General features: G+C 42.4%; 1 protein-coding gene across 1 annotated transcript in view; it reads right to left on the bottom strand.

Annotated features, from left to right (window-relative positions):
• VEPH1 (ventricular zone expressed PH domain containing 1) overlaps positions 1–15,142 on the bottom strand; it is a 468,187-nt gene that overhangs the window by 395,523 nt on the left and 57,522 nt on the right. The window contains exon 3 of the mRNA XM_089675407.1: positions 7,728–7,943. Within this exon, the coding sequence (XP_089531533.1) occupies positions 7,728–7,943 (216 nt within the window). The remainder of the gene's footprint in view (positions 1–7,727; positions 7,944–15,142) is intronic.

Below are 15,142 nucleotides of genomic sequence, written 5' to 3' on the forward strand. Positions count from 1 at the left end.
AGGGGTCTGAAATTCACATTGTAGGTGCATTCCCACTCAGAGACAGAATTTAAAAAAAAATTCAGGCAATCACATTGTATGATTTTTAAAGAATTTACCGTATTTTTCGCTCCATAAGACGCACCTGACCATAAGACGCACCTAGGTTTTAGAGGCAGAAAACAGGAAAAAAATATTCTGAACTAATGGACTGCGGACATAGTACAGGAGATGACCAGAGACTGCGAACATAGTACAGGAGATGACCAGAGACTGCGGACACAGGACAGGGATGACCAGAGACTGCGGACACAGTACAGGGATGACCAGAGACTGCGGACACAGTACAGGGATGACCAGAGACTGCGGACAGTACAGGAGATGACCAGAGACTGCGGACACAGTACAGGAGGTGACCAGAGACTGCAGACACAGTACAGGGGATGACCAGAGACTGCGGACATAGTACAGGAGATGACCAGAGACTGCGGACACAGTACAGGGATGACCAGAGACTGCGGACACAGTACAGGGATGACCAAGACTGCGGACACAGTACAGGGATGACCAGAGACTGCGGACACAGTACAGGGATGACCAGAGACTGCGGACACAGTACAGGGATGACCAGAGACTGCAGACACAATACAAGAGATGACCAGAGACTGCGGACACAGTACAGGAGATGACCAGAGACTGCGGACACAGTACAGGAGATGACCAGAGACTGTGGACACAGTACAGGAGATGACCAGAGACTGCGGACAGCACAGGGATGACCAGAGACTGCGGACAGCACAGGGATGACCAGAGACTGCGGACACAGTACAGGGATGACCAGAGACTGCGGACATAGTATAGGAGATGACCATAGACTGCGGACACAGTACAGGAGATGACCAGAGACTGCGGACACAGTACAGGAGATGACCAGAGACTGCGGACATAGTACAGGAGATGACCAGAGACTGCGGACAGCACAGGGATGACCAGAGACTGCGGACAGCACAGGGATGACCAGAGACTGCGGACACAGTACAGGGATGACCAGAGACTGCGGACATAGTACAGGAGATTACCAGAGACTGCGGACACAGTACAGGAGATGACCAGAGACTGCGGACACAGTACAGGAGATGACCAGAGACTGCGGACAGCACAGGGATGACCAGAGACTGCGGACAGCACAGGGATGACCAGAGACTGCGGACACAGTACAGGGATGACCAGAGACTGCGGACACAGTACAGGAGATGACCAGAGACTGCGGACAGCACAGGGATGACCAGAGACTGCGGACAGCACAGGGATGACCAGAGACTGCGGACAGTACAGGAGATGACCAGAGACTGCGGACATAGTACAGGAGATGACCAGAGACTGCGGACAGTACAGGAGATGACCAGAGACTGTGGACAGTACAGGGATGACCAGAGACTGCGGACAGTACAGGAGATGACTGCTGACCTTTGGGGAGGTGGGGAGCGGGTACCTGAATTTGACAGGTACCCGCTCCCACTTCCGTGGAGTTGTTCTTTCATCTTACCTGTTCCTCGATCCAGCCGCGCGCTGTCTTCCCGGCTTCTGTAATGGCTCAGTGCACATGAGCGAGAAGCACTTGCGCTTTGTGATTGGTCCGGCGGCTTCTGGGATCTGTCATGTGTCCCAGGTGCCGCCTTACCATTCACAAAAAGCACCGCGCACTTGGCACCCGGCTGTCATGCCCACACTACAGAAGCCGGGAAGACAGCGCGCCGCTGGATAGAGGAACGGGTAAGATGAAAGAACAACTCCACGGAAGTGGGAGCGGGTACCTGTCAAATTCAGGTACCCGCTCCCCCTCCCTCCCCAAAGGTCAGCAGTCATCTCTATAAGGTACCGCTGCAGAGCTGAGCGGCCGGCCCGGTATTCTGCACGGCGGCGGTGGAAATACCGGACCGGCCGCTCCATATTCGCTCCATAAGACGCACTGACATTTTCCCCCCTTTTTTGGGGGGAAAAAAGTGCGTCTTATGGAGCGAAAAATACGGTATTTGTATTGCACTGCTGAACATAAGTATTTGAACACCTAAGAAACAGCAAGAATTCTGGCTCTCAAAGACCTGATACTGTGCCTTTAAAAAGTCCACCTCTACTCCACTCATTAATCTAACTTAGTAGCACCTGTCTGAGCTCTTTAAAGACACTTGTCCACCCCACAGTCAGTCAGACACCAGCTACTACCATGGGCAAGACCGAAAAGCTGTCAAAAGACACCAGAGACAAAATTGTGGACCTCCACAAGGCTGGAAAGGGCTACGGGGCAATTGCCAAGCAGCTTGGTGAAAATAAATCAACTGTTGGAGCAATTGTTAGAAAATGGAAGAGGCTAAAGACGACTGTCAGTCTCCCTCGTACTGGGACTCCATGCAAGATCTCACCTCGTGGGGTATCACTGATGATAAGAAAGGTGAGGAATCAGCCCAGAACTACAAGGGAGGAGCTGGTCAATGACATGAAGAGAGCTGGGACCACAGTTTCAAAGGTCACTGTCGGTAGAACACTACGCCGTCATGGTTTCAAATCATGCATTGCACGGAAGGTTCCCCTGCTCAAGTCATCACATGCCCAGGCCCATCTGAAGTTTGCCAATGACCATCTGGATGATCCAGAGGAGGCATGGGAGAAAGTCATGTGGTCAGATGAGACCGAAGTAGAACTTTTTGGTCTAAACTTCACTGGTTGTGTTTGGGGGAAAAAGAAGGATGAGTTGCATCCCAAGTACACCGTCCCTACTGTGAAGCATGGAGGTGGTAACATTATGCTTTAGGGGTGCTTTTCTGCGAAGGGGACAGGACGACTGCACTGTATTAAGGAGAGGATGAATGGGGCCATTTATTGTGAGATTTTGAGCAACAACCTCCTTCCCTCAGTCAGAGCATTGAAGATGGGTCGTGGCTGGGTCTTCCAACATGACAACGACCCGAAGCACACAGCCAGGATAACCAAGGAGTGGCTCCGTAAGAAGCATATCAAGGTTCTGGAGTGGCCTAGCCAGTATCCAGACCTAAATCCAATAAAACATCTTTGGAGGGAGCTGAAACTCCGTGTTGCTCAGCGACAGCCCCGAAACCTGACAGATCTAGAGGAGATCTGTGTGAAGGAGTGGGCCAAAATCCCTGTTGCAGTGTGTGCAAACCTGGTCAAGAACTACAGGAAACGTGTGACCTCTGTAATTGCAAACAAAGGCTTCTGTACCAAATATTAACACTGATTTTCTCAGGTGTTCAAATACTTATGTTCAGCAGTGCAAGACAAATAAATTCTTTAAAAATCATACAATGTGATTTCCTGAATTTTTTTTTTCATTCTGTCTGTCAGAGTGGGAATGCATCTACAATGCGAATTTCAGACCCCTTCTTGATTTTTAAGTGGGAGAACTTTCAAAATCGCAGGGTGTTCAAATACTTCTGTTCCTCACTGTGTATATATATATATATATATATATATATATATATATATATATATATATATATATACTGTATGTTGAAATGCGTTTTTATTACAAAATATATGAAAAATATTTTTAAATATACATTTTCAAATATGCTGCATGTCTTTAAAAATACAAATCTACATTTTTGGAATGCATTTACAAATATATGTAAAATTATTTGTTAAATATACACTGCATAATATATATATACTGTATAATATATATAATGTATAAAATATATACTGCATGTTGAAATTTGTTTTTTATATATTACAAAATATATGAAAAATATTTTTGAAAATATATTTTTTTAAATATATTCAGATTTTTTTTAACATATAAAAAAGTAATTTTAACATATATTTTTACATATATTTGTAAATGCATTCCTAAAATGTAGATTTGTATTTTTAAAAACATACAGTATATTTGAAATTTATTTTAAAAAATATTTTTGATATATTTTGTAATAAAAACACATTTCAACATATAGTATATATATATGGCCAATATATTTGGGAAGAATATTTTTTAAATATATTTCTTCCATGTGGGATTGCATTTTACAGAATACTGCAGATAGAAAACGAAAAGATAATTTTAATAACATTCAGTTATAATATGACTTGTGTAGCAATTTTATATGCTATATTACTATTATTTTTTTTTGCCATTTTTTTCCCCATGAAATTGGAGTTAACCTTTAAAGGTATTCCTATGCATACTTCCCTTTGTTATCTCCTCACATCCTACAAACAATGTAAGCGGTTTTCTTTTCTTTTTTTTTTTTTGTTCAATCCTGCATTAAAAGGGTAATCAAGTGGAAATTCTTATAGTACTGCGATCTCTCTGCTTCCTCTGTTGGAAAAGGAAGAGGAGCGATCAACACTGTACACAATAGCACGTGTTTGATGTGATGACCAATAATAGCTTTCACATGGTACCCAGCCCCTCGGATTTGCTGGGTACAATGTGCACAATTCACTAAGCGGTATCTTACTGCATCTGAGTATGCGGTATGATCCCGCACAGCATTTTAAAAAAAAAGTTTGAATTTACAAAAAAATGCTACTAAAATACAGCATGAGTTGTTTTATCAAGTCAAGCGGTATTTTAGTAGTGAAAGCCATGTGTTAATGTTTCAGCTGTCAGCGGGATTCCCCACTGACAGCTGAATGTAAAATAAAGAATTGCCGGCATTTAAAAAAACGGCGTGGGGTCCCCTCCTCCATTCCATACCAAGCCCTTCGGGTCTGGTATGGATTTTGAGGGGAACCCCCCTGCCAACATTTTTTAAAATATGGCGTGGGGTCCCCCCAATATCCATACCAGACCCTTATCCGAGCATGCAGTCCGGCAGGTCAAGAAAGGGGGGGAGCACCCCCCCTCCTGAACCATACCAGGCCACATGCCTTCAACATGGGGGGGTTGCTTTGAGGCATGGGGGCTCCCCCCAAAGCATCTTGTCCCTATGTTGATGGGGACAAGGGCCTCTTCCCCACAACCCTGGCTATTTATCCAAAGGAGTTAATAAATGGAACTGGGTAAATAACAGGTCATCAATCTGCTGCTTAACCCCTTCACACCTAAGGGTAAAACAAATATTAATGCCCAAGCACAATTTTGCAACTTTGACATGTGTTAGCAAAATTGTACATATCATCACAACTACTTTGTGCATCCAGGTGGATTATACCTTGTTATTTTCAGGACAAATTGGGCTTTTATTTGGTGGGAAATGGTAATGGATATCTCCTGATTTGTTTTTATTACCAAAGGAAAACTGGCCCAAAATAGTAAAAAAAAAAAAACCTTTTTTAAAATCCAGCTGTATATATCTTGCTACTACCATAACCTACCACCAATAAACAATCCAAAATAATTTCTCCTGCTCCTAATTATCGCAATGATACCACATGTGTATATGTTAGTTGTTGTTTGTACTCGTAGTACAGCCCAGAAACCATTTTTTTTGTATTCTGTACTAACTGACACTGATACTAATTTAAAAATTAAAAAAAAAACCTGCCCCCCCCCAAATAGCTGACCCTGACCTTTGACCCTGACATTAACCAAAACACTAACCCTGGTACAGAACTAGATCAAACCTTGATCTAGGTATTTTTGTTTATTTTTATTTATTTAATTTATTTTTTACACACACTTTTTTTTTTCTCTCTGAAAGGACAGAGAGAGAGAGAGATACAGTGTATCTCTCTCCTCCATTCAGAGAGAGAAAATAAGGGGGGCAGGCTTCAGAGTGTCTGATCACTGTGACAGCCAATCAGAGGCTATCACAGCGATCAGGTGACCTGCAATTGCGATTGCTAGAATGGGACACGGGGCTCTCAGTGACTTTGTGCTGCGAACACACTGTGCAGAGCGCTCCCAGCAGAAAGACAGGTAGGCAAATTAGCGCCCCCATGGAAAAAAGCTCAGTTCTGTGAGGCCGCTAATTTGCGTGCGGTCGACGTCAAGGGGTTAAAGATGTATTCACATAGCAAAGTGTTTTTTTACAGTTGTATATGCAATACTTTACATAGTGTAGCACTACCCTCATAGGAGTTTCTGAATATTTGGGTCCCCCTATAGTCCTGCACAGCCAGGCAACACGCATTTTTCAGACTTGCATTCTGGAGACAGTAAACAGTCCTTGAACTTGTTTTTTTGTTTTATTAGGGATATGGAACTTGGATGGGGTAAGGGGAATGTTGGATGCTGAAGGAACAGTGAACTGAGGATAAACTCCTTATAAACTATGTACAAGTCCATAGAAGGGTTTCTCTTCTTTGGAGAGCTCTCCAGACTCTCCTAGTGTACCACCCCAGACCCCCCAAAAATCCTTCTCTAATCCAGCTGCCTGAGGGAATCTCTGGGCAAGGGGATCCAGTGCCTGCCACAGCAAGTTCAACAGGCTCTGGTAAGGAGCCAATTGAGTGCTCTTTTCCCCTTAATGGGCCAGGGGTTGTATGATTACTCACTCAGTCTCTGTCCTGTGAGCTGGTGTAGGTAGGTAGCTGCTTTCAGACTTTCTGCTGGGCTGGCTCCTTTCCTGACTCTACAGGTGGTCCCTGCTCTGGGGGCTAGTGAAGCTGAGTGATCCTCCTTTCCAGCTTCCTGCCTGTAGGTAGGCGCCTTGCCACTGGACCCCCTCCCAGGCTGCCACATCTCAGCCTCCAACTGAACTCTCCTGCTGCTGAGCAGGCTCAGTCATACTTAAGGGCTTCTCTGGTCTCATGCCAAGCCTTCTGCTTGGGGACTGGCCAGAGTCCCTTAAGTATGTAGACCAGCCCCTCCTCACCTCTGCCCACTTCTTCTAGAATCTTCTCCAAGATTCTAAAGCAGGGGGAGGTATCGAGGAACTGGTCTGCAGAGCCTCTGAGCCCTGACCAGAATTTGACTCAGCCCAGTAGCAAATAAGCCTGTCTGAAAAAACAATCAGCTAGCTCCCCTTATCTAACTAGGAGGGTGCTACAATAGTGTACATTTACATTAGTCCCTGCCCTCGAGCAGCTTACAATATAAGATCCCTATCTCATATGCATACATACTAGGGCCAATTTAGACAGCAGTCAATTATCCTACCAGCATTGCCTTGGAGCGTGGGAGGAAACTGGAGTACCTGGAGAGTAGATGCACACTCACAAGAACAGGCAAACTCCATATGGATTGCATCCAGGACAGGATTTGAACTGAGGATCCCAATGCTGCAAGGTACAAACTCCAAACACTAAGTCACTATGCTGGATCCTTAGCCTTCTGCAAAGGCTGGGTGAACTGAGCCTAATATCTGCTATAACCGGCGTCACTTTTTCATATCCTTTGTCTGCAACTCACTTTGAATTACCTTTGAAAAGTTAACTGAAAGTAAAACTGAAGATAATTTTAAATTAAAAACAGATCTTACTTTGTGGATGTGGGAAAATGGTGGGCCAACATAGCCATTGAAATTGAGCATGTTCTGAGCACAACGAAATATTACCACTAGAAGAGGATTTTACCAGTTGCATAACTGTCATTGGATAGGTGATAAATCATACCCTATCACAATACAAATAAGTGTAGCGCACCCCAATAACAAATGAACTTTATGAGCAAGGTGTAATGTTTGACAATACAAAGAATAATATTGCTTCAAAAGAGAAACAAATGTGTAACAAATGTGCTGTGAGCTTGCTGGGAAGAGGGAGCCCTCAAGTGGTTAAGTTGTATATAACAACATGTAGAATATGCATTATTTACTGTATTTGTAAATGTAAAACCATAATCTTACTTGTAGAATACAGCTCATGATATCGGATGCAATCTTGGCATGTGGAGTATCTTCATCTTTTGCTGGTGGCTTCAGGTTGTGCTCCAGACATGATTCCCAAAGTGACACAAGAGCTTGGCCATGTTTCTCAATGGTCCTTGTTTCTCTAATTGCTGTTGTAATACGAGTGATGCAAATTTCTACAACTGCTTGATCATTGTCATTAGTTTGGTAATCCTGTTTTAAAAACAATTTTTCTTGTAATTTAAATGCAATTAGTACTTGCACAGCAAACTTTTAATAGACACAAGCTAAATATCATACTGTATATATTTATTGAACAGGATTGAAACTTCCTATTTTTACTGGGGTACCCTTCAACAGATATTGTGAATTCTCAGTGCATATATCAGATCTGAGTGACTATCTACATGTAGCACATGTCATTCTTACACTAGTTTAGCTGCTCACATAGTTTACAAGTGTAGCCTTCTTTTGTTGGCGTTGGGGGTGGGGTAGGAGAAAAGTTGCAGCAAAGTCCATTTGCAGCGGCCCCTGGGGATGATCATGATGCATTGTTTATCTTTGTGTTGGAGACCTGAAAAAAAGATCAATGGTGGTGGGGAGATCCTCCAACTGTTGTTCAACCAGCCTGGAATGCAGCTTCTCACATGCAAAAACTGAGGTATGGCACTGGAGCTCAGTCAGCCTATTTACTCTGTGATTTAGTCCCGTCCTAGTATTTTATAATCTGACATGCAACCAGACCTCTAACTACTGAACCAGAAGTGGAGAAAGGATGCCTAACCTGGCTCTAACCTATGCTGGTTATTGAGCCCTAAGTTAAATCTATAGAATCCCAGACCAGAAGAGACTGGGTTAACTAAAATAACAGGAGCTGCATATAAACTCTATGGCAATAAAGAGGTTCACCTACTAATATACTGGAAGTTACCACTACACACATACAGTAGCACAGACCTAACTATTTGGCACTGTGCATGTGAGATAATAACAGCAGGACAAAGATTTGACTGGCACTAGAGTTCAGATCAAGAAGTTATGGCAGCTACAGTTAAACAGCCATAACACAAGAACAATTACCTAATAGTCTCTGCTACTGGTCTGGATAAAATTTAGTATTGCAGTGATGCAGCTCCTGTACGTGGACATGTAATGTCAGCTCCTCTCCCCCTCGACTTCCTTGGTCTGTTTTTTTTTTAAGCCATCCCCTCAAAGACAGGAAGTGCTAATATATAATTATGCATTATACTGTGATATTAGCAGTTAACAGTAGAGGGCAGAGATGTACTTTACTACACAGCAGTTGCACTGCCTGCCTCTCCCCTCTGCTGTCCATTCACAGAAAACTTGGTATTTTGTGAATGGGTTCTCATTATATAAAGCCTGCTGTCACTGGTTAAGAGGTGAGGAGGAGCAAGCAGAGCGGTTGCATATACTTCAGGGTTCAGAGACCTGAAGGTCCAACATCCTCCTACATAAGCTGTACTTGCTTGTTTGCATCCCTCTCTTCTCCAAAGCTGTTCAAAGTACATAAATAAAAGGGTATTTTTCAGTTTCTGGAAGGTAGGCTGTGAGGACCTGATGTCAAGCACAGCACTGAGCACATAGCTGAGTGTAATCTGACACTTGAGTGGATGGAATGGACACGCACCTTTCACAGTCACAAAGGGAAACATGCAAATCTGAGGCTGTCAATCACAAGCTCTGTGCTGGGAAGAAAGGTGGGGCAGCTGATACCATGGATTGTCTGGTGTCAGAAAAGCCCTAGAAGTGGTAAATGTAGATTGCAGGGGAAAGAAAGAGCAGCCAGGATCCACTCTAAGTGATATGGATTGAGGCAAGTACGGTACACTTTATATGAGGATATGCGTATTTTATTTTTTTGTTTCACAGGTTTACAACCACTTTAAAAATTGAGGTGATAGGAGAAAATACTGCTCAATGTGAGTGAAGGTTGAAGGATTAATGCAATTAATACAAAATCACTCTGGGTGACATTCTGCTTTTTGGGTTTTTTTTATAGGCGCTAACCTAACATGGCCATATTACAAAGTAAGAGTAGTAGAGTAACTAAAAGTTTAACCAGTGATCACCTCACACCACTCAGGCCACCCTACACCTCCTTCCTTCCAGATACAAATAGCTCACCTGTTCCAGATACACATAACTCTGGCTGCTATCTGACAGGAGTAGTAATACTGTTGTTACTAACCCTGTCAGTGGGGTTGTTCAGAATGCAAAACCCAATCACTATCTACCTGTCACATACCTCTGATTGACAGGTAAATTTAATTCGACCTGTTACCAAGCCCTAGTTTAAAAAAGAGGGAAAGTCTAGTCCAATATAGCAATTTAGAATAGGGAATAGAGTAGGGAAGGCTTAAAGCATTTGTCAGGTATTCACTGTCATCTGCATCCCTCTTGGGGATGTTTCCTTACCTCCTGTAATAAAGTTCCTGTCAAGACAGGAAGTAATGTGAAATCTCTTCAAATAGTACATATACTAATGCCCCTTGTACCTTGGAGGAAATAACCTGTGCGATTAGCGCGCTAAAAAGCTCCACTGCACCGGGTCCTGACGGATTTACTGCTCATTATTATAAACACTTTGCCTCAACGTTGGCTCCCTATCTGATAACTTTATTTAATGATGTGTTGCAGGGAGGTAAATTTCCTCCTGAGGAGATGCTGCTGGCTAATATGTCTTTATTACCCAAACCACAGAAAGACCACCATCTACCACAAAACTACAGGCCAATTTCAGTAATGAATAACGATCTGAAAAAAGTCTGGACATTAATAAGGCCTTTGATAGTGTCCTTTGGCCTTACTTGTTTATATTGCTGCAGAGAATGGGCTTCAGTGATGAGTTTTTGTCTGGTATACATGCCCTATATGACTCTCCTAAAATGAGAATAAGGCTTCCCGGTTGTAACTCTGACTTTTTTACATTAAGAAGAGGTACCCGTCAAGGTTGTCCTCTCTCTCCCCTATTGTTTGCGCTGGTGCTGGAACCTTTGGCAATTACAATCAGATCACACTCAGATATCTCTGGTTACCCATTATTAGTCTCACATTTCAAAATATGCATGTATGCTGATGATTTAATGCTTTTTCTCACTAACGCATTAATTTAATTGCCTAATTTATGCACAGTATTGAATGACTTTGCTAAAGTGTCAGGTCTTACTGTTAATTTTACCAAATCGGTGATTATGCCTGTTAAAATTCCTGATTCCCTAAGTGCATCTCTCCGTAGTTCTTTTCCATTTCGTTGGGCCATGGATCGGATTTCCTATTTAGGTATCAATCTCACTCCCAGATACTCAGATATATTTGCTGCTAATTACCCACCATGTGTGTCGCGCCTTTCTACTCTACTGAAGGTTTGGCATGGTTACCCCATTTCCTTTCTGGGTAGAGTCACGGCGGTCAAGATGAATATTTTGCCCAAACTACTTTATCTATTTAAAGCACTTCCAGTCCCGGTCTCGAAAACATTTCTGGATCACTTTCAGCGGGTTATTAATAATTTTATCTGGTGTAATAAACGTCCACACTTTACCACATCTCTTCTGTACCGCACACAACGGACGGGAGGTCTAGGTCTTCTCAATTTTTGTCTATATTACCTCTCAGCCCGTTTTGCACAATTATCACAATGGGTGACTGTACATTCTCAGATCCTGTGGATTAGATTTGAATCTCAGTCTATACGCCCATTTTATTTACCGGGTATTTTGTGGTCCAAAATCCCCCCTCGATCGTTCACTTTTCACAACTCTATAGTTACCCATTCATTGACACTTTGGTCCAAATATACACTTAAATTAAATCTGGTCTCTTCTGTTTCTCCGGGTGTTTAGTTTTTTGGTGATCCAAACTTTATTATGGCATTTTCTTCCCCTCAAACGTTTAGTTGGTGGTATGATAGATCTCTTATTATATTATCTGATTTTCAAAGAGGAGGATCTTATATTACTTTTGATATGCTGCGAGCACTTTTTGAGGTTCTGCTTTGCAAGTACCATCGTTATCGACAGATTAGACATTTTTTTCAGTCACATTTTGGCCTCATACCCTCCTCTCCGATCTCATTCTTTGAACGTATTAGCCGTGACTCTCCTAGGGGTAGGGGTCTTATCTCAGATCTTTATCATCAATTTTTGATCAGTTTCTCTCCCACACCCCCTTTATATAGACAAAGATGGGAGGAGGATAGTGGTATCACTTTCTCAGACGAGGAGTGGAATTCCATGGTGGATAACATATGTAAGAGTTCGAGATCCCTTTCTGTCCGTGAGACTGCCCTCAAGGTATTAAGCAGATGGTATTATACCCCGTAAAGACTACATGTACTGTACCCACAAACGTCCCCTTTATGTTTCCGGGGCTGTGGCCTCACAGGTGCATTGGTTCACATGTTTTGGGCTTGCCCAACTATATCCTTGGTTTGGCGTAGGATATCGGAGGTAGCTGCTTCCTTGGTAGGTGCCCCGGTACGTCTGACTATACAGTCCTGTTTACTGAGGGCTCATATCCCGGGAGCCTCTGATGCTGTTATATGGATTGATACATACCATTTGTATTGCCACTTTATGGGCTATTGACCTACATTGGAAATCCACCACGGTACCCTTGGCCTCTGTTTTACATAGAGTTGACGCTGTGATGCTCATGGAGCGTATTCATTATACTTTGCTGGACAAGATGCACTTGTTTGATAAAAAATGGGAATCATGGAGGGTTCATAGACATTCATTACATGACTGAAAAGCATTCCGTTTGAAGGTTATTTGGCATATGCTATTGACAGATGTATCTTTCAACCCACTTTATCATTTACATTCCTCATGTACTTAAAATCTTTTCTATTTCTTTTTCTTCCCTATCTATCTTTTTTACGTATATGTACTCTTCTGAAATGTACTTTTCAAATGTGCCTTATTATTAATGTACACATTACTTGAAACTGTACTGTTGTTCTACCCTTGAAAAATAAAACCGTTTGTAAACAAAAAAATAGTACATATACAAAAATACATGTGTAACACCCTGCTGAAATACTGTTTGAAGGATGTTAAACAGACACAAGATGGCAGTGTCCTGTAGCCCAGTTTTTCAAAAGCTTTGTGGAAATCATAGGCTGAATTACAGTATTTCAGTGTTTGACAGGGAGCTAGTAAACTAATTTTTCCAGAAGGGCTAGCTAATGGGTGGGGGCAGGCAGATAAATACAGGAATCAGAGGACAGGAAGTAGACAGAGAGAGAACTGGACAGCAGATATAAGGAGAGGATCATGCGGGAGGTCCAAGCTGGGCCAGATCTCTGAGATTGGAGGAAAGAGAGATAGTTTCTGATCAATGACACTGCTGACAAGTCTGGCGAACAGCCCTGAGAGCAGGTGAGCTGGAGTGCTGCTATCCTGAGTGATCTCTGAAGGAGAAGCCATGAGGAAATGGGGTCCACATCTACAGAGAGACTTTCTGCCATCTGTCCGAGACCATGGACTGGGTGAGAGAATTCCATATTCAAGCCATCTAAGCTGCACATGACATTACCATGTTCAGTCCTTCTCTACTCAGCTTGATTACTAGCGTTCTTCAAGTTACACGTGTTAAGGCCTACATTGTTTGGCCTACTAGTTATTGCAGTTCCAGCATATCCATTCACAGAGGCCTATGCACTATCTGCCATCTGCAGGCCCAGCTGTATTATTGCTCCCATTACAGTGTGCCCATTTGCCAAGGAGCTCCTGCATTGCTGCGGTTTGCCTCTGTGGCCCAGGGAAGAACCCAATTCCACAGAAATGTGATTTGCCCATTTCTACTTACTGCCAAATTTTACACCTTATCCTGTGGGTTAAAAGAGACACCACCCAAATTCAACATGATTTAAAGGAATAGCTCCCTTCCCTTGTGTTCACCTTCTATTAAGGAATTTCTACCTTTGCCTCAAAGCAGATTTGAATCCTTATGTGCACTAACTAGGGCCCAATTGAGTGTGTTGAAGATCTGACACTGCAGTTTTACAGGTTCCCGCCTGGCCTATAGCCAGATGGTGGCCTGCAAAACCACTTGTCCCTCTTGGTGGACGCCATATGGCGTCCTTTCAGGCATGTGCAGTTTGCATGCCCTCAGAGCCACGCAGCGGCGCGATCTGTCACCAGCCGTGTACCTCGGACACGACCGATGACAGATCTGAGTACTGGCCCCGTTGCTGATACCATGTGACCTGCTGTGACCAATTACAGCAGTTCACATGACAGTTGTATACAATGGATGGCTTCCATTCATGCCATCCATTGTATACTAGTGTGTCTAGCTGTGAATGGTCACAGCGATCACATGCACAAGCTGGGCCAATCACACCCCAGCTGTGTCAAGTGATTAGCCGTGGCCAAATCACAGCTAAGCACAAAAAAAAACCCTGACTGAATCGATGTCATTCAGGTAAATGCTTGCTTATAGCAAAGTAATTCTTTGCTATAAGCAAATTGTGTAAAAAAAAAAAAAATACTGATTACTTCCCCAAAGTAGTACAATGTTACTATGGTAACATTGTACTCCTTTGGTCATAGTGAAATATGAAAAAAAATCTTAAAAAAAAGAAAAAGAGTAATAAAAAATTAAAACTATATTTTAAATTATAAATTTTTTTTTCATACTGTCACCAGTCAGTGTCCCTGATCACCGCCATGCCAGTTATATGATGATGCTGTACTGCACTGGTGACAGTATGTAAAAAAAAATAGTGAAAATAATTTTTTTAATTTTTTAATTTTCCGAAAAATTATGACAAAAAAATTACAACTTCAAAAAACTCGCCATGCCTCTTATGAAATACATCGGACTGTCTACTTTGCAAAAAGTGGTCATTGGGGGGATATCTGTACTGTTCTGACATTCTTGGACCTCAAGAAATTAGATTGGCTGTCAGTATTTCAGGATTGATCAATATTCAGATATATACCATAGTTTGTGAACTCTATAACTTTCCTACAAACTAAATAATACATCCTAAATTAGGTTATTTTCACCAACGACATGTAGTAGAATACATCTTGGCCTAAATTTATAAAGAACAATTATTTATTTGTAAACTTTTATAACAGAAGCAAAGAAAAACGTGTTTTTTTCAAAATTTTCTGACTTTTTTTTGTTAATTTAGCAAAAAATAAAAACCCCAGTGTTGATTAAATACCACCAAAAGAAAGCTCTAGTTGTGCGAAGAAAATTATAAAATTTTAGTTTGGGTACAGTGTTCTATGACCGCGCAATTGTCATTCAAGGTGTGAGAGTGCTGAAACCTGAAAAATGGCCTGGGCAGGAAAGGTGTAAAAGTGCACGGAAGCAGCTAAGGAACTGCAGCCTAATAAATTGAAGAGCTCTTCTTTTCCTCAGAATTAGAC

Source organism: Staurois parvus, unplaced genomic scaffold, assembly GCF_062004578.1.
Source record: "Staurois parvus isolate SC_StPar_1 unplaced genomic scaffold, SC_StPar_1.0 ptg000155l, whole genome shotgun sequence".
Lineage (NCBI taxonomy): Eukaryota > Metazoa > Chordata > Amphibia > Anura > Ranidae > Staurois > Staurois parvus.